The 25260-nt window shown below is 45.9% G+C and overlaps 1 protein-coding gene across 1 annotated transcript; it reads left to right on the plus strand.

Moving 5' to 3' along the window:
• The first annotated feature begins 239 nt into the window (after positions 1-239).
• LOC139455191 (glutathione hydrolase 1 proenzyme-like) lies at positions 240-24184 on the plus strand. The gene is made up of 12 exons (XM_071236742.1): positions 240-305; positions 9652-9879; positions 11059-11184; positions 11481-11581; positions 11973-12162; positions 14210-14370; positions 15619-15768; positions 16071-16207; positions 16891-17078; positions 20444-20687; positions 21680-21793; positions 23310-24184. The coding sequence occupies exons 1-12, from the start codon at positions 271-273 to the stop codon at positions 23451-23453; spliced, it is 1818 nt and encodes a 605-aa protein (XP_071092843.1). The 5' UTR covers positions 240-270; the 3' UTR covers positions 23454-24184.
• Positions 24185-25260: the final 1076 nt, after the last annotated feature.

The following is a 25260-nucleotide window of genomic DNA, read 5'->3' on the forward strand; positions in this document are numbered from 1 at the left end:
TGTATGCATTTACATTACCCAGTAAAGCTGTATATCAAGGGTACTGTATGTATCTACATTACCCAGGAAAGCGGTATTTTGAGGGAACTGTATGTATCTACATAACCCAGTAAAGATGTATTTCGATGGTACTGTAAGCATCTAACCCGTAGAGCTGAGTATCGAGGGTAATGTATGCATCTACACTTCCCAGTTTAACCGTATATCGAGGGCACTGTATCACATCTCGTTCAGTCTGTCATCAGCCCCAGTCCAGCATCGTCTTCCAGAATGGCCGACTCAGATCTTGAAGGGAAAGATATAACGTGAGTTTTCTTTTTTTAACTCGTGATGGGTAGCAATCGATTGACTGGTATAGATATAAATGTTTGATGTCAGATATATGAGGAGCGATATTTTCCAGCTATATAATGTTAGTACGACCTATTTACCCTCGGCCAGGTGTCCCTCCTCATGACGGAACATTCCACCTGTGCTACCCATGAAGTCGGGATGTTCATGTCTTGTCTAGCAATTGGGGCATCCCTCTGCTGTGAGAGTGTGGTCATGGGCGCCTTAAACTGGCATGATTCAGCAAAAGTTTTTACTTCACGCCCTAAGCATTTGTATTTCACATTTGCAGGTCCAAACTCGATGAAAGTTGATGTCCGAGGAACTCTAGGGACACGCTATATAGGATTGATTTTAAGAAGCGACATCGTTTACAAATTTATCGTTTATGACAAGTTTATAATATACTGACTAGTGTCTTTTTTCTTAAATTGCTCGCTCGGCTTCCTGTCACATCGTGCACTGAATTTCACCAAATGCAAAGAATCTGATCCTTGTATCACTAATCAGCACATCAACAAACCGCAGCATACAGTATACTACTGTATGTAGGACGTCTGACACGATCAATTAAAGCACAACCTACAGTATTCTGCTGTATGTAGGACGTCTGCCACGATCAATTAAAGCACAGCATACAGTATACTGCTGTATGTAAGACGCCCTCACACGATCAATTAAAGCACAGCATACAGTATACTTCTGTATGTAAGACGCCCTGACACGATCAATTAAAGCACAACCTACAGTATACTGCTGTATGTAGGACGCCCTGACACGATCAATTAAAGCACAGCATACAGTATACTGCTGTATGTAAGACGCCCTGACACGATCAATTAAAGCACAACCTACAGTATACTGCTGTATGTAGGACGTCTGACACGATCAATTAAAGCACAGGATACAGTATACTGCTGTATGTAAGACGCCCTGACACTGCTGTATACTGCTGTATGTTGGACGCCCTGACACTGCTGTATACTGTTGTATGTTGGACGCCCTGACACTGCTGTATACTGCTGTATGTAGGACGCCCTGACACTGCTGTATACTGCTGTATGTAAGACGCCCTAACACTGCTGTATACTGCTGTATGTAGGACGCCCTGACACTGCTGTATACTGCTGTATGTAAGACGCCCTAACACTGCTGTATACTGTTGTATGTTGGACGCCCTGACACTGCTGTATACTGCTGAAATGTAGGACGCCCTGACACTGCTGTATACTGCTGTATGTAGGACGTCTGACACGATCAATTAAAGCACAGGATACAGTATACTGTTGTATGTAGGACGCCCTGACACTGCTGTATACTGCTGTATGTAGGACGCCCTGGCACTGCTGTATACTGTTGTATGTAAGACGCCCTAACACTGCTGTATACTGCTGTATGTAAGACGCCCTAACACTGCTGTATACTGTTGTATGTTGGACGCCCTGACACTGCTGTATACTGCTGTATGTAGGACGCCCTGACACTGCTGTATACTGTTGTATGTAGGACGCCCTGACAGCGCTGTTCACTGCTGTATGTAGGACGCCCTGACACTGCTGTATACTGTTGTATGTAGGACGCCCTGGCAGCGCTGTATACTGTTGTATGTAAGACGCCCTGACACTGCTGTATACTGCTGTATGTAGGACGCCCTGACACTGCTGTATACTGCTGTATGTAAGACGCCCTGACACTGTTGTATACTGCTGTATGTTGGACGCCCTGACACTGCTGTATACTGCTGTATGTTGGACGCCCTGACACTGCTGTATACTGTTGTATGTAGGACGCCCTGGCACTGTTGTATACTGCTGTATGTTGGACACCCTGACACTGCTGTATACTGCTGTATGTTGGACGCCCTGACACTGCTGTATACTGCTGTATGTAAGACGCCCTGACACTGCTGTATACTGTTGTATGTAGGACGCCCTGACACTGCTGTATACTGCTGTATGTAAGACGCCCTGACACTGCTGTATACTGCTGTATGTAGGACGCCCTGACACTGCTGTATACTGCTGTATGTTGGACGCCCTGACACTGCTGTATACTGCTGTATGTTGGACGCCCTGACACTGCTGTATACTGCTGTATGTAGGACGCCCTGACACTGCTGTATACTGCTGTATGTTGGACGCCCTGACACTGCTGTATACTGCTGTATGTAGGACGCCCTGACACTGCTGTATACTGCTGTATGTAAGACGCCCTGACACTGCTGTATACTGCTGTATGTAGGACGCCCTGACACTGCTGTATACTGCTGTATGTAGGACGCCCTGACACTGCTGTATACTGCTGTATGTAGGACGCCCTGACACTGCTGTATACTGCTGTATGTAGGACGCCCTGACACTGCTGTATACTGTTGCATGTTGGACGCCCTGGCAGTGCTGTATACTGCTGTATGTAGGACGCCCTGACACTGCTGTATACTGCTGTATGTAGGACGCCCTGACACTGCTGTATACTGCTGTATGTAGGACGCCCTGACACTGCTGTATACTGTTGCATGTTGGACGCCCTGGCAGTGCTGTATACTGCTGTATGTAAGACGACCTGACACTGCTGTATACTGCTGTATGTAAGACGCCCTGGCACTGCTGTATACTGCTGTATGTTGGACGCCCTAACACTGCTGTATACTGCTGTATGTAAGACGCCCTAACACTGCTGTATACTGCTGTATGTAGGACGCCCTGACACTGCTGTATACTGCTGTATGTAGGACGCCCTGACACTGCTGTATACTGCTGTATGTTGGACGCCCTGACACTGCTGTATACTGCTGTATGTTGGACGCCCTGACACTGCTGTATACTGCTGTATGTAAGACGCCCTGACACTGCTGTATACTGCTGTATGTAAGACGCCCTGGCACTACTGTATACTGCTGTATGTAAGACGCCCTGACACTACTGTATACTGCTGTATGTTGGACGCCCTGACACTGCTGTATACTGCTGTATGTAAGACGCCCTGACACTGCTGTATACTGCTGTATGTAGGACGCCCTGACACTGCTGTATACTGCTGTATGTAAGACGCCCTGACACTGCTGTATACTGTTGTATGTAGGACGCCCTGACACTGCTGTATACTGCTGTATGTAAGACGCCCTGACACTGCTGTATACTGTTGTATGTAGGACGCCCTGACACTGCTGTATACTGCTGTATGTAGGACGCCCTGGCACTGCTGTATACTGTTGTATGTAGGACGCCCTGACACTGCTGTATACTGTTGTATGTAAGACGCCCTGACACTGCTGTATACTGTTGTATGTAGGACGCCCTGACACTGCTGTATACTGCTGTATGTAAGACGCCCTGACACTGCTGTATACTGCTGTATGTAGGACGCCCTGACACTGCTGTATACTGCTGTATGTAAGACGCCCTGGCACTGCTGTATACTGCTGTATGTAGGACGCCCTGACACTGCTGTATACTGCTGTATGTAAGACGCCCTGACACTGCTGTATACTGCTGTATGTAAGACGCCCTGACACTGCTGTATACTGCTGTATGTAGGACGCCCTGACACTGCTGTATACTGTTGTATGTAGGACGCCCTGACACTGCTGTATACTGCTGTATGTAGGACGCCCTGACACTGCTGTATACTGCTGTATGTTGGACGCCCTGGCACTGCTGTATACTGTTGTATGTAGGACGCCCTGACACTGCTGTATACTGTTGTATGTAGGACGCCCTGACACTGCTGTATACTGTTGTATGTAGGACGCCCTGACACTGCTGTATACTGTTGTATGTAAAACACCCTGACACTGCTGTATACTGCTGTATGTTGGACGCCCTGACACTGCTGTATACTGTTGTATGTAGGACGCCCTGACACTGCTGTATACTGTTGTATGTAGGACGCCCTGACACTGCTGTATACTGCTGTATGTTGGACGCCCTGACACTGCTGTATACTGTTGTATGTAAAACACCCTGGCACTGTTGTATACTGCTGTATGTTGGACGCCCTGACACTGCTGTATACTGTTGTATGTAGGACGCCCTGACACTGCTGTATACTGTTGTATGTAGGACGCCCTGACACTGCTGTATACTGCTGTATGTTGGACGCCCTGACACTGCTGTATACTGTTGTATGTAAGACGCCCTGACACTGCTGTATACTGCTGTATGTAGGACACCCTGACACTGCTGTATACTGCTGTATGTTGGACGCCCTGACACTGCTGTATACTGTTGTATGTAAAACACCCTGACACTGCTGTATACTGCTGTATGTAAGACGCCCTGACACTGCTGTATACTGTTGTATGTAAGACGCCCTGACACTGCTGTATACTGTTGTATGTAGGACGCCCTGACACTGCTGTATACTGCTGTATGTAAGACGCCCTGACACTGCTGTATACTGTTGTATGTAGGACGCCCTGACACTGCTGTATACTGTTGTATGTAGGACGCCCTGACACTGCTGTATACTGCTGTATGTTGGACGCCCTGACACTGCTGTATACTGCTGTATGTTGGACGCCCTGACACTGCTGTATACTGCTGTATGTTGGACGCCCTGACACTGCTGTATACTGTTGTATGTAAGACGCCCTGACACTGCTGTATACTGTTGTATGTAGGACGCCCTGACACTGCTGTATACTGCTGTATGTTGGACGCCCTGACACTGCTGTATACTGTTGTATGTAAGACGCCCTGACACTGCTGTATACTGTTGTATGTAGGACACCCTGACACTGCTGTATACTGCTGTATGTTGGACGCCCTGACACTGCTGTATACTGTTGTATGTAAAACACCCTGACACTGCTGTATACTGCTGTATGTAAGACGCCCTGACACTGCTGTATACTGTTGTATGTAAGACGCCCTGACACTGCTGTATACTGTTGTATGTAGGACGCCCTGACACTGCTGTATACTGCTGTATGTAAGACGCCCTGACACTGCTGTATACTGTTGTATGTAGGACGCCCTGACACTGCTGTATACTGTTGTATGTAGGACGCCCTGACACTGCTGTATACTGCTGTATGTTGGACGCCCTGACACTGCTGTATACTGCTGTATGTTGGACGCCCTGACACTGCTGTATACTGCTGTATGTAGGACGCCCTGACACTGCTGTATACTGTTGTATGTAGGACGCCCTGACACTGCTGTATACTGTTGTATGTAGGACGCCCTGACACTGCTGTATACTGCTCTATGTTGGACGCCCTGACACTGCTGTATACTGTTGTATGTAAAACACCCTGGCACTGTTGTATACTGCTGTATGTTGGACGCCCTGACACTGCTGTATACTGTTGTATGTAGGACGCCCTGACACTGCTGTATACTGTTGTATGTAGGACGCCCTGACACTGCTGTATACTGCTGTATGTTGGACGCCCTGGCACTGTTGTATACTGCTGTATGTAAGACGCCCTGACACTGCTGTATACTGTTGTATGTAAAACACCCTGACACTGCTGTATACTGCTGTATTTTGGACGCCCTGACACTGCTGTATACTGTTGTATGTAAAACACCCTGACACTGCTGTATACTGCTGTATGTAGGACGCCCTGACACTGCTGTATACTGCTGTATGTAAGACGCCCTGACACTGCTGTATACTGCTATATGTAAGACGCCCTGACACTGCTGTATACTGCTGTATGTAGGACGCCCTGACACTGCTGTATACTGCTGTATGTAGGACGCCCTGACACTGCTGTATACTGCTGTATGTAGGACGCCCTGACACTGCTGTATACTGCTGTATGTAGGACGCCCTGACACTGCTGTATACTGCTGTATGTAAGACGCCCTGACACTGCTGTATACTGCTGTATGTAGGACGCCCTGACACTGCTGTATACTGCTGTATGTAGGACGCCCTGACACTGATGTATACTGCTGTATGTAGGTCATGTCACCGTCCATGTAAGCGCTTGTCCGTCGAGACGTATGCCGTGTTAGCGTTTTAAACTAGGTCATGCAACTGGTTAACGTAAAACAACCAGGACGCATATGTAAATAAGTCAAAAAACCTTTCCATGTCCAACAGAAACATCTGCATAAAGCAGAGTCGCTTGTACGAGTCAGACTGTATCAAGAGCATGCGATTATGAATCACTATCACGTAGTGATGGTACTAGGTGTCCTGCGCCACCTGTCGGTACATATTGACATCGGGTAATCTTACAAAGGCAATACCTCGTCAAGAACCCAGCAGTGGGACAGGCACGATACCCTTCACCCTATGTTTGTCGTTGGATGATTACATTTGATCAATGGGTGTGGCTCTGGCACCTGACTGATTGCATGGTCATCGCAGACAGTTGGCGTAGATCATTGATCTTGTTCCTAGTCACTGGTTTGCCAGTTCCTGAATCGATTATTTCCAGACCGCCGTCTGTCGGACCCCAGAAATGGGCTCTACTCATTGTACCCATGTCGGGAATCAAACCAGCGTCTTCGGCGTGACGAGCGAACGCTTTAACCATTGGGATACCCGATCGCCCCGCGTTATTAGTCCGTCTGCCTCACTCATTCTTTTCCTATTGACACGTCATCTGGAAGCACAAGACACACACATATGGAGTTGAAACTTAGCAAGACTGGTCCCAGTTGCGGCGTTTCTAAAAAATCCAAGTCGACTTAAACGTGAACCTTAAGACAGCCATATTGAAATGTCCTTTGTGCCGATTACTGACCCATTTCTGAATGTAGTGTGAAATCACGTACACCTATCATTCATTCTTTGAGGTATCATTTTGACTGCAATAAACTTACCTCAATTTGACCTAAAAACGACGAATTTTCATAGTGTTGTTTTTAATGTGTTTCGCTGACCCTATTCAAACATGGGAACAGGTAGGCAGGTGGGGTGTGTGGGGTGTGTGTGTGGTGTGTGTGTGGTGTGTGGGGTGTGTGTGGGGAGGGGTGGGGGTGTTCAACATGAGGTGTGTACCTTCTTGTAGTCATACGTCGCGCATTAGAAGACAATGGAGTCGCTATTGACCTTGACCCCACGTGCGATACCGAAAATGTAAACAACGAGATCTCATTCCACAATAAGGTCGTGTTGATCGTGTCACTGAATGATGAACATCATGAACTTGATGATGAGGAGTTGGCCGGTACACTTCCCTCTGTTTGTGGAGGGGTGTGGGGTGACCTTTTGGTTAAAGCGCTGGCACGTCACGCCGAAAACTCGGGTTCTATTCATTGATTGAATATTGCTGAACGCCGCGTCAGCTTTTTCTCTATTCGCGGTGAGGTTCCGATTAATCATGTGGTACAATTATGTGGTGACCGGTATTGGTGCATCCCACCGCGAATTTGTATCAGCCAGCTTGACAATTGTCCATTTTTCGCCCCCTACCTCCATCCATTGCTTACAGACCAAACGGAAGGAGGTGTTGTTTACCTGACTCCAGTCACCTCACTCACTTCACTTCACAGACCAATGACATGTGCCAGTTATCTTTAGTTGCTACAAACTGAAGACATGAAACCTTTGAAGGATAACAACTTCTGTATAGTTTGTAACAACATTTCATCAGGTGAAGCTCGCAAAATAGACTTGAATCGCCGTTAGTCACCTGATGAAGGCGCTTGAAGCAGTCTTGAATCGTTGTTAGTCACCTGATGAAGGCACTTGAAGTAGTCTTAAATCATTGTTAGTCACCTGATGAAGGCGCTTGAGGTCGTCTTGAATCGCCGTTAGTCACCTGATAAGGGCGCTTGAAGTAGTCTTGAATCGCCGTTAGTCACCTGATGAAGGCGCTTGAAGTGGTCTTGAATCGTCGTTAGTCACCTGAAGGCACTTGAAGAGGTTTTGAATCGTCGTTAGTCACCTGATGAAGGCGCTTGAAGTAGTCTTGAATCGTCGTTAGTCACCTGATGAAGGCGCTTGAAGTAGTCTTGAATCGTAGTTAGTCACCTGATGAAGGCACTTGCAGTAGTCTTGAATCGTCGATAGACACCTGATGAAGGCACTTGCAGTAGTCTTGAATCGTCGTTTGTCACCTGATGAGGGCGCTTGAAGTAGTCTTGAATCGTCGTTAGTCACCTGATGAAAGCACTTGCAGTAGTCTTGAATCGTCGATAGACACCTGATGAAGGCACTTGCAGTAGTCTTGAATCGTCGTTAGTCATCTGATGAAGGCGCTTAAAGTAGTCTTGAATCGTCGTTAGTCACCTGATGAAGGCACTTGAAGAGGTTTTGAATCGTCGTTAGTCACCTGATGAAGGCGCTTGAAGAGGTTTTGAATCGTCGTTAGTCACCTGATGAAGGCGCTTGAAGAGGTTTTGAATCGCCGTTAGTCATCTGATGAAGGCGCTTGAGGTAGTCTTGAATCGTAGTTAGTCACCTGATGAAGGCGCTTGAGGTAGTCTTGAATCATCGTTAGTCACCTGATGAAGGCGCTTGAAGTAGTCTTGAATCGTTGTTAGTCACCTGATGAAGGCGCTTGAAGAGGTTTTGAATCGTTGTTAGTCACCTGATGAAGGCGCTTGAAATAGTCTTGAATCGTTGTTAGTCACCTGATAAGGGCGCTTGAAGTAGTCTTGAATCATCGTTAGTCACCTGATGAAGGCGCTTGAAGAGGTTTTGAATGGTCGTTAGTCACCTGATGAAGGCGCTTGAAGAGGTTTTGAATCGTCGTTAGTCACCTGATGAAGGCGCTTGAAGTAGTCTTGAATCATCGTTAGTCACCTGATGAAGGCGCTTGAGGTAGTCTTGAATCGTCGTTAGTCACCTGATGAAGGCGCTTGAAGTAGTCTTGAATCATCGTTAGTCATCTGATGAAGGCGCTTGAAGTAGTCTTGAATCGTTGTTAGTCACCTGATGAAGGCGCTTGAAGAGGTTTTGAATCGTTGTTAGTCACCTGATGAAGGCGCTTGAAGTAGTCTTGAATCGTTGTCAGTCACCTGATGAAGGCGCTTGAAGTAGCCTTGAATCATTGTTAGTCACCTGATGAAGGCGCTTGAAATAGTCTTGAATCGTTGTTAGTCACCTGATGAAGGCGCTTGAAGTAGTCTTGAATCATCGTTAGTCACCTGATGAAGGCACTTGAAGAGGTTTTGAATCGTCGTTAGTCACCTGATGAAGGCGCTTGAAGTAGTCTTGAAATGTTCTTTCAAACAATAAAGAAAGTTTATCCCAAGTTATTATCATTTTCCATGTTTCTTTGAAATTCCTATCAAATTCTTAAGAATAAAATATTAACACATTTAAGGAAGGTTTAGTTAAAAAACTTTATACCAGTGCTATAATTCTCACGGACCTACTTCTTGGTTCATGTAAGCATCGTCTGCTCCACAGGCGTCGTTCCCGCCCAATCGTCATTGCCCTGATAGCGGGAGCCCTCATCATTGGCCTCGGTCTGGCCTTCGGACTGGGATTTGGTCTGAGGTCCTTTCATCACGATGCGCCACAGCTAGTGGAGACGAGCACCAAGTCTCCCGTACAACAACCGCCCAAGTCGAAGAGAGGCTACTACAGATTTGCCTCTGTCACTTCTGATGCTAAAATATGCTCGGATATCGGAACGTAAGCGATTCTCAAACGACACTGGTTTTCTTCAATATCACATAGTTATGCTATAGGGATATACTGGATTACGGGTGTTTTGCTTTGTGTGTTTCTTTGTTGTTTAACGCTGCTGTCAGGATATAGGATGGATATCGTTGATAAGGGAGGGTCTGTTGAGGTAGGGGGTGGGGTGGGTGGGGGTGTGGGGGGCTGGGTCTGGGGAGGTAGGGGAAGGGGGGCTGGGGGTGTGGTTTGGGAAGATGGGGGTGTGGGGTGGGTCCGGGGAGGTAGGGGGAGTGGGTGGGTCCGAGGATGCGTGGGGAGGTGGTGCTGTTGCCTGGGTATGTAGGAGGAGAGGCTTGGGTCTAGAGAGGTAGGGGGTAGGTGTGGCTGGGTCTGGGGAGGTAGGGGGAGGGGGTGCTTTGGTCGAAAGAGGTAGGGGAGTGGGTGGCTGGTTCTGGAGAGGTAGGGGAGGGGGTGCTGTGGTCTGGGGAGGTAGGGGAGGGGGTGCTGTGGTCTGGGGAGGTAGGGGAGTGGGTGCTGTGGTCTGGGGAGGTAGGGGGGGATGCTGTGGTCTAAAGAGGTAGGGGAGTGGGTGGCTGCTTCTGGAGAGGTAGGGGAGGGGGTGGCTGGGTCTTCTGGGGAGGTGGGGGGGGGGGGGGGGGTGAGGCTGTGGTCTGGGTATGTAGGAGCAGAGGCTTGGGTCTAGAGTTGTAGGGGAGTAGGTGGCTGGTTCTGTTGAGATAGGGGGTAGATGGCTGGTTCTGGTGAGGTAGGGGAGGGGGTGCTATGGTCTGGGGAGGTAGGGGAGTGGGTGCTGTGGTCTGGGGAGGTAGGGGGGGGGGGATGCTGTGGTCAAGAGAGGTTGGAGGGTGGGGGTGGCTGGGATCTTGTATCGAGATATTTCAGCTCCTTCTACAAAACCAGATATATTTTGTTAAACTATGAGCCTGTTTATTTTAAAGAAAAACACCTTGCAACAAGCCCCACCCTCCCAAGATTATCAAATGGTTACTGGAGTCATCTCTCCCAAATAAATGGATGATTGCTCATTTACAGTTCGCTCCCCCCTTTGAAAGAGATGGAATCACTTTCCTTGATTCATTGAGTTTTCCACAATCAGGGGGAAAGTATTGTTGTAAGGTTAGATAGTTTCAGAGTGTTTCTGTCAACCTATTCCTCATCTGTTGTCTCCAGCAAGATCCTGGCAGTGCATCGAGGGTCGGCCGTGGACGCCGCTATCGCCACCATGGTGTGTATAGGCGTCGTTCAACGGCAGAGCTGCGGCATCGGCGGGGGCTTTTTTATGACCTTCTACAACAGGTACGTCCGTTTATCTGTCTGTTCTTTCACTTCTCCGTCTGTGCGTCCTTCTGTCTTATAGGTCAGTCCGTCTCTCTGATCGGCAACCTGGCGACATCACCGTCTTTGAGATTGCTCACAAACCGGGCTGTGTGCGGACCTGTATGACTGTCTGTATAACGGGACGTAACGGTAGCCTTGTGGTTAAAGTGTTTGCGCATCGCCCAATAGACCCGGGTTCGATTCCGACGTTGTGTGAAGTAGGTATAGATCGCTGACGATAATTTTACCTGTAAATCTAATGTGCTCATCACCAGGTCCACGAGAGCGGTTGAAGTCCTGGATGCTCGCGAGAGGGCGCCACTTGTAGCCAACGAGAGTTTCTATATTGGGAAAGTCAAGGGAGCCTCTGTATTGGGTAAGGCTCTCTCTCTCTCTCTCTCTCTCTCTCTCTCTCTCTCTCTCTCTCTCTCTCTCTCTCTCTCTCTCTCTCTGAATATCAAGAACAAATCATTCCCTGGCGGCCCAACATGGTGGTAGCAACCGCAGTGGTCGATGATGTAGAAGTGGCAGTTGCTGTAGCAGGCCACGGAGCCATTATGGAAGCTGTGTCAGTAGACGTTCCAAAACGTGTCACATGTAGTCGACAGCAGCAGGTATCCAGGTTCGCAATCCAGAACTAGAGGGGAATGGTTGTGTCAGGTTGGATAGTCCCCATCAACATTCTGGCAGTGCATCGTGGGTCGGCCTTGGACGCCGCACAGCCTACGTAGAGTAATACACCGTTAACAACGATGTTTCTTTCCTAGGGGGGTTGGCGATCGGCGTTCCGGGGGACGTGATGGGACACTGGGAGGCTCACCAGAGGTTCGGCCGCGTGCCGTGGAGGGAGCTGCTCCAGCCAACCATTGACCTCTGCAGGAACGGCGTCCCCATCCTCGGGCCAATCCATCGCGCCATCACACTATATGCAGAGGTCCTCAAGAATATGTCTTACACGTGAGTGTGCTGGTTGGGAAAACATGTCTAACACGTGAGTGAGCTGGTTGGGAAAACATGTCTTACACGTGAGTGTGCTGGTTGGGAAAACATGTCTAACATGTTAGTGTGCTGGTTGGGAAAACATGTCTTACACGTTAGTGTGCTGGTTGGGAAAACATGTCTAACACGTGAGTGAGCTGGTTGGGAAAACATGTCTTACACGTGAGTGTGCTGGTTGGGAAAACATGTCTTACACGTGAGTATGCTGGTTGGGAAAACATGTCTTACACGTGAGTGAGCTGGTTGGGAAAACATGTCTTACACGTGAGTGTGCTGGTTGGGAAAACATGTCTTACACGTGAGTGTGCTGGTTGGGAAAACATGACCTTTCTTACACATGAGTGTGCTGGTTGGGAAAACATGTCTTACACGTGAGTGTGCTGGTTGGGAAAACATGTCTTACCCGTGAGTATGCTGGTTGGGAAAACATGTCCTGCACGTGAGTGTGCTGGTTGGGAAAACATGTCTTACACGTGAGTATGCTGGTTGGGAAAACATGTCCTGCACGTGAGTGAGCTGGTTGGGAAAACATGTCTAACATGTTAGTGTGCTGGTTGGGAAAACATGTCTTACACGTGAGTATGCTGGTTGGGAAAACATGTCTAACATGTTAGTGTGCTGGTTGGGAAAACATGTCTTACACGTGAGTATGCTGGTTGGGAAAACATGTCTAACACGTTAGTGTGCTGGTTGGGGAAAGATGTCTTACACGTGAGTGAGCTGGTTGGGAAAACATGTCTTACACGTGAATATGCGAAGGTGGGAGAACTGTAATACGCATGAGTGTGCAAGGTGGGAGAACATATCTTACACGTGAATGTGTAAGGTAGAAGAACATATCTTACACGTGAGTGTTCAATGTCGGAGAACGTATCTTATACGTGAGTGTACAAGGGGGGAGAACATATCCTCACACGTGAGTGTACAAGGTGGGAGAACATATCCTCACACGTGAGTGTACAAGGTGGGAGAACATATCTTACACGTGAGTGTACAAGGTGGGAGAACATATCTTACACGTGAGTGTACAAGGGGGAAGAACATATCTTACACGTGAGTGTACAAGGTGGGAGAACATATCCTCACACGTGAGTGTACAAGGTGGGAGAACATATCTTACACGTGAATATGCGAAGGTGGGAGAACTGTAATACGCATGAGTGTGCAGGGTGGGAGAACATATCTTACACGTGAACGTGTAAGGTAGGAGAACATATCTTACACGTGAATGTGTAAGGTGGGAGAACATATCTTACACGTGAGTGTGCAGGGTGGGAGAACATATCTTACACGTGATTGGGCAAGGTAGAAGAACATAGTTTACACGTGAGTGTACAATGGGGGAGAATTGTAATACACGTGAGTGTGCAAGGTAGGGGAACATATCTTACACGTGAGTGTGCAGGGTAGGAGAACATTTCTTAGATGTGAGGGTGCAAGAAGGGAGAACATATCTTTCACGTGAGTGTGCAAGGTGGGAGAACATTTCCTGCACGTGTGTGTGTGCAAGATGGGAGAACTTATCTTACACGTGAGTGTACAAGGGGGGGAGAACATATCTTACACGTGAGTGTACAAGGGGGGGAGAACATATCTTACACGTGTGTGTGCAAGGTGGGAGAACATATCTTACACGTGAGTGTACAAGGTGGGAGAACATATCTTACACGTGAGTGTACAAGGTGGGAGAACATATCTTACACGTGAGTGTACAAGGTGGGAGAACATATCTTACACGTGAGTGTACAAGGTGGGAGAACATATCTTACACGTGAGTGTACAAGGTGGGAGAACGTATCTTACACGTGAGTGTACAAGGTGGGAGAACATATCTTACACGTGTGTGTGTGCAAGATGGGAGAACTTATCTTACATGTGTGTGTGCAAGCACGTGTCTTTGAGCTGTTTAAGCACACTTTGGCCGCTCTGGGCCTGGTGGACCTGTTGTTGAAGTAGGGAGTATAACGTAGCGCTAGGTTTGGTCAAAGTTCTGTGTGTCCCTCAGGATGTACTTTGACAACGTGACGGGCGAGGCTGTGAAGGTTGGGGACAGGGTGAAGTACCACGCTCTCGCGGACACCCTGGAGAGGATTGCGGAGAAGGGGGCACCTGTCTACTACAACGGCTCCCTGACTGACGACATCGTGGCAGACATCAGCGAGCACGGTAACATTCTCAGTGTCGAGTGAGTGAGTGGATGGGGGAGTTGAGTGAAGGTATTAGTGAGTATAAGGAGCGAGTGAGTGAGTGAGTGTGTGGCGGAGTGAGTGCGTGACGGAGTGAGTGAGCGACTGAGCGACTGCGTGACGGAGTGAGTGAGTGACGGAGTGAGTGAGCGATTGAGCGACTGCGTGACGGAGTGAATGCTAACAAAGGAATAATTGTATACAAATTCAATAATGTATCTTTTTACGTGATTTCTTTCCGAATGACCAGGTTACGTTGATAGATGTTTTGGGCTTACGATCTACCAGTAACATATAATGGTCATTATCAAAATTCAAATTCCTTTGAAAAACATTTTATATTTCCATAAATCAAAGGAAAGCGTAAGACGCATCACATCAACCTGTCAACACATCACATCAACCTGTAAACGCATCACATCAACCTGTCAACGTATCACATCAACCTGTCAACGTATCACATCAACCTGTCAACGCATCACATAAACCTGTAAACGCATCACACAAACATGTTAACGCATCACATCAACCTGTCAACGTATCATATCAACCTGTAAACGCATCACAACAACCTGTCAACGCATCACATCAACCTGTAAACGCATCACTTCAACCTGTCAATGCATCACATCAACCTGTAAACGCATCACATCAACCTGTCAACGCATCACTTCAACCTGTCAACGCATCACATCAACCTGTAAACGCATCACATCAACCTGTCAACGCATCACATCAACCTGAATGTTTTATTCTCAAGTCAGTAATGAAATACGACCATAAGATAACACAACCAATAAATGAAAGAAAGGAAGGCTGCGCGGATGGATGGATGGGTTGACGGACGGACGGAAGGACGGATGCATGGATGGACGGACGGACGGACGGAAGGACGGATGCATGGATGGACGGACGGACGGACGGATAGATGAACGGATGGATGAATGAGTTGACGGACGGACTGAAGGAGATATGAATGGATGGGTGGACGGGCGGACGGATTGATAGATGAACGGATGGATGGATGGGTTGACGGACGGACGAAAGGACGGATGCATGGATGGACGGACAGAGGGACGGATAGATGAACGGATGGGTGTACGGACGGACGGATAGATGAAGGGATGGATGGATGGGTGGTCGGACGGACGGATGAATGGATGGGTGTACGGACGGACGGACGGATGAACGGATGGAAGGCTGGTGTATATCTGTTTCGTTCCCTCAGGCGGGGTCATCACTCGGGAGGACCTGAACCTCTACACGGCCACGTGGAGGACGCCCGTCAACGTCACCCTCAGGGACAACCTCACCGTCCACTCCATGCCACCTCCCGGCAGCGGGGCGGTGTTCGAGTACATGCTCAACATCCTGGATGGTAAGCGACCCCATATAAGTCGCCACCATGAAACATTACTTTGTGTTTTCCTGTTTCCTTAGGGGCGCTGGTGCTGCAACCCCGGCTACAGATAGTTACTCCCCTTAGTCGTGCCAGAATTCATTTTATTATCAGATTTCAGATTATCCTCGATTATTTTATTTTGGTTCGTCTGCACTATACTCGACCGGCTAACTTGTATTGCTTTGGGCTTTCCTCCCACATGAAACAGACACGCCGTGATGTAACTGCAATCATGTTCAAAACGGGGTGAAACCCAGTATAAGATGTCTTGTTGCTAGGTTACGGCTTCACGCCCGACAGTCTGTCGACCAATGAGAAGAGCGTATTGACGTATCACCGGATCGTGGAAGCCATGAAATTTGCCTACGCCAAGAGGACGGATCTGGGGGACGAGGACTTTGTCGACGTGGCAGAGGTGAGAGGTCATGTGTGATAGAGGTCAGAAGTCATGTATAACAGAAGTGAAAAGTCATGAGTGGTTGTATGCCTTGGGTAAAAATGTGATCTGTGTGACGACTCAAACTCTGCTGGAGGTACTTTTTATTATTAGAGGGGCTTGCATGTTATCGGAAAATAATATGTCCTCAAAATTTCTGGAAAAATATAATCATGATTTAGGCAGTTAAAAAAGAAATTGCTTGTCACAAAAATATTACATTGTTGCAAGGGCTTTTTTCTAAAGAAATAATCAGTGTCATACTTTTAAATAAGAAATATGTGGTACTAAATCCCAGCCCTCATCCACATCTCCCATCTCAACACTCCACCCATCTTATCATTAATTATTACAATTTGCGCTTACTGAATCTGTGAGTTTTTGTTTTGGCTTTATGAATATCTCCTTAAATGGAGGAACGATTACGGGTCTCCTTAAATGGAGGATCTATCCCGGATCTCCTTAAATGGAGGAACGATTCCGGAACACCTTAAATGGAGGAACTATCCCGGAACTCCCTCAATGGAGGAACTATACTGGAACTCCTTGAATGGAGGAACGACTCCGGAACTTCTTAAATGGAGGAACTATTCCGGAACTCCTTAAATGGAGGAACTATTCCGAACGACGTTAAATGTGAACTCACTCATTCGCTCACACAGCTGGTTAGAAATATGACGTCGCGTGACTTTGGCGACTACATCCGAGGCAGTATCACGGACAGCGTCACGCACGACACCGACTATTACGGGGCGACGTTCTACGACCAGACAAAGACGGGGACGTCCAACGCCTGCATCATCGACGCCGAGGGCAACGCTGTTACCATAACGGCCACGATAAATACATAGTGAGTACCTTAGTGTTAGAATCCCAAGGGTTTCAGAACTTAGAAAAAGCAGGAACTGTTACTTTGTTAGACTGCCCGGTCAATTGCGTTAGCTGATATTGCCCAGTTGAATTGTAAGACACAGGTTTTACAGACAGCCTTTTCATACGTGTCTAATCTTTGACCGGGGAAGAGTCACAAATCATTTTCACGTGAATCGAACCTGCAACCTCTAATATAGCATTGTAACCAACTATTTTCCCGCTGTGCCACCGGGGCAGTTGATAAAGGGGTGTTCAATCTTACATGTCATGACTTCAGTTGTATACATGCTGCACCTGTCCATTCTCTGGCACGCTTTTCATCGAATTTCTCTTACACCTTGACGAACTCTATTCTTTCAGTATAAAGTATCCCGTTGTTTTTTTATTCTTGCTGGTATTTCTTGCATTTAGACTTAGTTGAAACACACCTCCTCGGTTTTAGTGGAAAATGCAAAACCTCCAAATCGTGTTTAACTATAACGTATCACCCACTTGCATTACCCAATTGCATTTACCAGTTATATTAACTATTTATATTAACCTGTTTTATTAACCAGTTATATTAACAAGTTTTATCATTTAACTAAAGCATTTACCCATGACATAAGCTTATGACATAAAAACATGTATGTCATACCCCAATAACATAAGTAAGCGAATTAGATATGCAAATTATATAACCGGAAGTGGGACTTTTTTCGCCGGTGCACGTGAGTAGGTGTTTACAAACAACATCGATACCTTTGATGTTGGAGACAATGTTTTAATAGATCAAAGGGGAAGTGCTACAGTGATATCCGTGTTGACAAATGGATATTACATGTTACAGGTTGTTAGTACCGAATTTGAATTTGACTGTCATGAAGGCAGATTATCAAAGCTTCCCCGTGGCAAAAGTTTCATCATCGAAACGCCATCGTCGAGCACGGCGAAGCAGACGACGAACACAAAGCCGAAAGATGCCCAAGGAAGATTTGTGGCTGTTGAGGACGGCATGATCGATGGTGTGATCCTAGACAATCAAAACAAAAACACAGCCAAGAAAACTTTGTACGATTTGAAACTGTTCGATAACTTTCTAAAAGTCCAAAATGAATTTCGCCAAATGCACGAAATCCCCCCAAACGAACTAGACACACATCTCTGCAAGTTTTTCATTAGTGTTCGAAAAACAAATGGGGAAAATTATGAACCAAACAGTCTCACGGGTTTTCAGAGCAGCATCGAGAGATCACTAAAACGAAGGGGGTATGGCTTTTCGCTCACGTCATCTTTAGAATTTTCACGATCACGGAAATGTTAAAAGGGGAGAAAAATTGAACTAAAGAAAGAAGGGCGTGGCAACTTACCAAGGAGAGCCGACCCGATTGGTGATGAAGAGATCGATTCCCTGTTGCAGTCCGGATCCTTTGGAATCAGTAATCCAGTGAGCATAATATACTGTCTATGGCTCTACAACACAATCAATTTCGGGTTAAGAGGTGTCAATGATCACTACAACATGTGTTGGGGGGACATCACATTGCATGTTGATGGAGACGATCAGGAATGTCTTGAACTGTCCATGAGACAAGAAAAGAATAGGTTCAGTGAGAATCCTAGTGATTGTCGCGACGTTAGGCCCAAATTGTGAGCGTCTGCAAGCCATTGGTATGCTTGAAGCAGGATCTAGTCAACGTGATGTTGCAAGACAATTCAACGTCCAAAGAAACACCATTTGGTGTTTATGACAACGTTGGCAATAGACAAATGCAGTCAGAGATCACCCTCGGAGTGGCAGGCCACGCGTAATCAATAATCGACAAGACACATACGAAATCGATTCCAGCCAGCAACAGTAACTGCAAGAAGCATTCCTAGCCTGACCTTCGACGAATATCTTCACAAACCGTACGTCGTCGCCTAAGATGTGCAGGGATTGGCGCCAGAAGACCCGCCAGTCGTCCCATTTTGACAGGAAACCACCGCCAAGCACGTCTACAGTGGTGCAGACAGCGTCTACGCTGGACGGCCATGCAGTGGGGACAAGTTCTATCACTGACGAGTCTCGTTTTCAACTCAGCCACAGCGATGGACGGATTCGAGTGTACCAACGTCGAGGTGAACGTTACGTCAATCATTGTGTAATGGAAGAAGATCGGTTCGGGGGCGGCAGTGTTTTGGTATGGGGTGGGATTACAGCAATACAGAGGACCCGTTTGATAGTGGTAGAGGGAAATCTCAATGGACAGCGCTACCTCGCCGAGATCATCGGCCCTGTTGTTTTACCGTTTTTGCGTCGTCATGGCCCAGGCATTACCTTTCAACATGTCAACACCGGCCGCATATTGTTCGAACTGTTCAGGATTCCCTTCAACAAAACAACGTGAATGTCATCCCCTGTCCGGCTCGCTCCCCTGATCTCTCACCAATCGAGCACACGTGGAATGAGATGGATCGGCACCTTCGACGTCAACCACGTGTTCCACAGCCACTCCAGGAACTTCGTAACATGCTCCAGCAGATATGGACAGATATCCCACAGGACTTTGTGCGACACCTGGTCCATTCCATGTGTGTCTTGCATCGCAACCAGAGGTGGACACACACGCTATTGATTTGTAAATTGACATTTTGGCATGTTCATGTTGTTCAATGCAATCACACATTTTCTGAAGTCAGTATGGCAAATTAAACCATTTGAACACTTACAGGAGTCTTTTATCTGTTGCAAACCGAAATTGTTTGAGATTTGGTGAAAAACATAACTTTGCATTAAATCTTATTCAATGTCACAGGAACTTTTGTTGTTCAGTATCGTAGGCAAAAATGGGATAATCCTTGGTGACTTTGATGCCCACAGCCCTTTATGGGAAGACAGGAACGATTCGTGCAAATGCGACAAAATCGTCGAGATATGGGTTTAAGACGACTATCTCATAATTGTAAACAACGTCAGTCCTACACGTTACACGTAACACATGGAGATCAACTGACTTCACGCCGACACCGACAATCTCGCCTTACGACCCGTGAAGATTCCGGGATAGAATAGGTCTTCAGCCACCAATACCTGCTGTAAAAGGGGACTATGCTTGTCGATTAAATGCGACTAACTGGACCAGGTGGTCAGGCTCACTGACTTGGTTGATGCATGTCATCTGTCCCAATTGGGTTGATCGATGCTCATGATGTCAATCACTAGATTGTCTGGTCCAGACTTTTACAGACCACCATCATATAGCTGGAATGTTGCTGAGTGCGGCGTTAAACAACAAACAAACAAACAGATGACCTTAAGTGTAAAATCTGACAGCATTCATTTGGTTTTGTATTTTAACTGTATTTTGTAATTTCACGCAGTTTTGGTTCCAAAATTCGCGGACGTAGAACCGGGATTACCTTCAATAATGAAATGGACGACTTCTCAACACCAGGCATCATCAATCAGTTCGGCGTCCCTGCCTCTGAAGCCAACTTCATCAAACCCAGGAAACGCCCCCAGTCCTCTATGTGCCCGTCAATCATCGTCAACCAGACTTCCGGTGATGTTGTCATGACGATAAGTGCTTCCGGTGGGACCAGAATCACCACATCAGTGGCTTTAGTTAGTATAAACAATTGAAAGTAATCCACGCAGACAAACCATAGCATTAAATCAACGCCAAATGTTGAATGTCTATATTTAAATTGTATAGAAAGACAATTGAACGTTGAAGGTATTTCTATAATTGTATCGACAAATAATTTAACTAAATCCACACAAAACGTTGAAGGTATTTTTATAATTGTATACACAAACCATCGAACGAAATCCACGCCAAATGTTGAAGGTATTTCTATAATTGTATCGACAAATAATTGAACTAAATCCACACAAATGTTGAAGGTATTTTTATAATTGTATACACAAACCATCGAACGAAATCCACGCCAAATGTTGAAGATATTTTTTATAACTGTGTGCACAAGCCACTGAACGAAATCCACACAAAATGTTGAAGGTATTTTTAAGGTTTTATTATGGGTGTGAACACAGACAGTTGTTAAACATATTTTTATTGTTAGACGCAGTTCATAGTCTAGACATTCTCACGATGACACTAAACAACTTTGAACCTTTTTTGGTCGACATTTCGCGAGACCGTGTGTATGTATTCAGGATGTCCTCTGGTATTAAACATGTTCAAATTTATCTACGACATAGGTATTTCCAAGACGAATGGCAGCCTAACATATTGATGTTTTGACGTTTCATCTATATGTGGTAAAATGTTCATATACAAGTAAATACTATGAATTATATATATATTTGAATAACAAAATTATAGATTTTTTTTAATGCCTGTATACAAAGTGTGAATCTGGCGCCGGAGTAATGAGTCTGCCTGGCGCAATAAAATGCACACTTAACCCTAACTCTTGGACAGTTAGAACACATCACAGGTTATCTAAATACCTATCTTAGAGTTCAAAGTGCAATACTCTTTATCCAGCCCGGGGGACATCCTCACGCTTAAGTCAAACATGGCCGAACATTCTGTCTCCGTTCCTGCGCAGATATTACTAAAAGAGTCTGTTTGCTTGTCTCGCCGCCAGGTGGCGATGTTTGCCTTGAGGATGGGGGTGCCGATAGCAGATGCAGTTGATCACAAGCGTCTACATCACCAGTTATTGCCGAAGCAAATACGTATTGAGAGAGGTTTTTCTCAGGTAAATAGGTCAATTGCCGCAAAGTTGGGCAACTTTGCTTGTCAGTGTTACGTCTCTGAGATATCAGACCGTTTAAGTTTACTGTCTGACTGACTGACTGATATAGAAGATTTAACGTGCGCTTTCCGACTGTAGCGTATTTCACACACTGAGTTTACTGTCCTCCCAGGGCTAGGATTATAAAACATGTCGGACAAGTCCATTTTACCAACAGGTTGGTTAGGTTTGGTATTTCCTGCATATTCTCACAATCCTCCGTCGATAATCTGTATCTTTTCAACTAATACCGATTGTCATATCTCTCCCACCTTTGGACGCGATCATTCGGCCGTTGCGTTTATCTGCGTAGCCCAGATACATCTATGGAGAACAACTTACCGGTCACTTCCCCTCAAAAATAACGTCGTCCAAAATATGACGTCATCAAGTTACGAGCGCTTATTCGAGTCTCCTGAAACGACGTCATGATAGAATATTGTTTTGTCATGAATTCCATATCAACTCACTCATCTCAATCACTCACTGGACGGTCATTTGAGAATAACCTTGATTTGAAACAGTGTTTGCCGATTTAATTACAACAAGGGTGTATGTCAATCCATAGTATTCGAGACTGACGAGCTCTTTTTCTGAAGAAGATGTAAAGCATTTCAAAATATAATGAAGATTAGTATATTTCCCAAAGGAACAAAAATGAGTGTTTTTTATGAAATAAACGACTCGTGCTTGTTGTTTATCGTACAAAAATCACTGCAGGGAGAATAAAGCATGGGGGAGGCAGACACGAGCGTTTTATTCTCCCTTCAGTGTTTTATTGTACGATAAACCACGACCACGAGTCATTTGTTTCTTATATGAGATATCAACATTATGTACAGCCTCTTTAAGGATGGTTATGAAAAGTACCAGCTTTAAATATATTTACAACAGAGTAAATAACGATGACTCCCACAAGAGAATCCGACCTCCGAAATGTCGGACTAATCCATTTTACCAACAGGTTGGTTATGTTTGGTATTTCCCGCATATTCTCACAATCCTCCGTCTATAACTGTATTTTTTCACCTAATACCGATTTTCATATCTCTCCCACCTTTGGACGCGATCATTCGGCCATTGCGTTTATCTGCGTAGCCCAGATACATCTGTAGGGGACAACTTACTGGTCATTTCCCCCGCAAAAATAACGTCGTCCAATATATGACCTCATTTCACGATAAAACACTGCAGTGTTTTATTGTACGATAGACAACTCCCAACTCGTGTATTTCTTAGATAGACCATGCTTCGTTCTTCATTGTTCTTTGCGATTTATCGCGTAGCTATCATATATAAATACATTTGACCTTGTCTAGACGCTCCTAACCCTTCTATAGTAAAGAACACAGTCCTGCTATTTGGTTTAACATGTTAGGTTTAAACCAACGTTCATGAATTAGCTACCCATTATTTGTGTTGTTGTTTTATGTAAGGAAAATATATCTGACTAATACATTATATACCTGCCTTCTTTCAGGATATCATAGACGGGTTAAAGGCCAAAGGTCATGAAATAGACATGAACACGGCTGCGTCAGTAGTGTCGGCGATCCACGTGACAGGGGGACTGCTTCACGCCGTCGCCGACGTCAGGAAAGGGGGAGAACCAGCAGGGTATTAACGGCATCGTCATTGGAAACGTGCATGTTGGCGACATCGTTGTTGGAGACGTACATGTTGGTGACACCGTTGTTGGAGACGTGCATGTTGATGACACCGTTGTTGGAGACCTGCATGTTGGTGACATCGTTGTTTGGAGACGTGCATGTTGGTGGCATCGTTGTTGGAGACGTGCATGTTGGTGACATCGTTGTTGGAGATGTGCATATTAGTGACATTGTTGTTGGAGACGTGCATATTGGTGACACCGTTGTTGGAGACGTGCATGTTTGTTACACCGTTGTTGGAGACGTGCATACTGGTGACACCGTTGTTGGAGACCTACATATTGGTGACATCGTTGTTGGACACGTGCATATTAGTGACATTGTTGTTGGAGACGTGCATGTTTGTGACATCGTTGTTGGAGACGTGCATACTGGTGACACCGTTGTTGGAGACGTGCATGTTTGTGACATCGTTGTTGGAGACGTGCATACTGGTGACACCGTTGTTGGAGACGTGCATGTTGGTGACATCGTTGTTGGAGACGTGCATGTTGGTGACATCGTTGTTGGAGGCGTGCATGTTGGTGACATCGTTGTTGGAGACGTGCATGTTGGTGACATCGTTGTTGGAGACGTGCATGTTGGTGACATTTATTCACAGTTCTACTCCGCGACTATTTATGCCGATCCTTTACTATAAAACAACAAACCACCGAGTAAATTAATAAATGGAAAATAATGTCTATCTCATGGTTTCAACAGCCTTTTAACTTTTCTCAATCATTTACATCTTCGCGTATCACAGTGGACATCGAATCAATCCATCTATTCTAGACCAGTATAACCAAATCACGGGACACTAGTCTCGATTAATCAGCTACTTCACTGTATGAGGACAGGTATAACCTCTCAGTATGACTGCACCTTCAGATGTTCAATTGTATCTGCGCCAAAACATTTGTTAATTAAAGGATATACCCTTTAGTGCCAATTTATCTCACACGACAGTGAAAGTTTTGAACTGGAAATATTTCTGTGGTTAAATTCATATACATCTATGTAAAGACGTGATAAAGTATTTCACATTGGTGTATCTGTTCCTTATGTCTGTGTTGTATATTCTGGGTCAGGTTGTTGACTGCATGTATTAATATATTAATAATTATATACGTTTGGAAAGGAAAGCATCGATTAAGCTCCTGGAACTTTTTTTTAATGCTATTTACAAAGAAGCGTCCAGTCATACAGGCTTATGACACGCGTAATGTTCTTTCGCAGTTTCAGCAAAACATGCATGTGACAGTAATGAATCAAAGCAGTCATAAAATCTTCAGACATCCAATGAGCCCCATCAAAGGTGCACATAAGGCACACATACACTACTCAGACATGCAATTTGAGATTACAACTTGCCTCAACAGAGTAACAATGCCATGTGATGATGGATATTAAGCAGGAAACAAAATGATTTCGTCCCGTGTCGAGGGGACTGTACCACTTGGGCCGGGATTTCTAGTCGGATAAAGACGGAACTTGATGTGTTGAGCGCTCACAGACACAACGTTACATCGACTATGCCTAACCGGATCGGGTGGTCAGGCTGGCTGACTCGCTGACTGGTTCATGCATGTCATCGTGTCCCAATTACCAACAAACAAACAAAAATACAGAAAAAGCAAAGGTAATGCGTCCACGTTTTGCCTTACCCAACTCCCTCTCTTCTGAGGCCACCTTGATCGTCAGATTAAATCACGACGTACACCGACAGCAAACTGGCGTCACTTAACATCTGGATGTCGAGTTAAGTTTCTGACAATTATA

Source organism: Haliotis cracherodii, unplaced genomic scaffold (assembly GCF_022045235.1).
Source record: "Haliotis cracherodii isolate W230 unplaced genomic scaffold, xgHalCrac1.p SCAF_11, whole genome shotgun sequence".
Lineage (NCBI taxonomy): Eukaryota > Metazoa > Mollusca > Gastropoda > Lepetellida > Haliotidae > Haliotis > Haliotis cracherodii.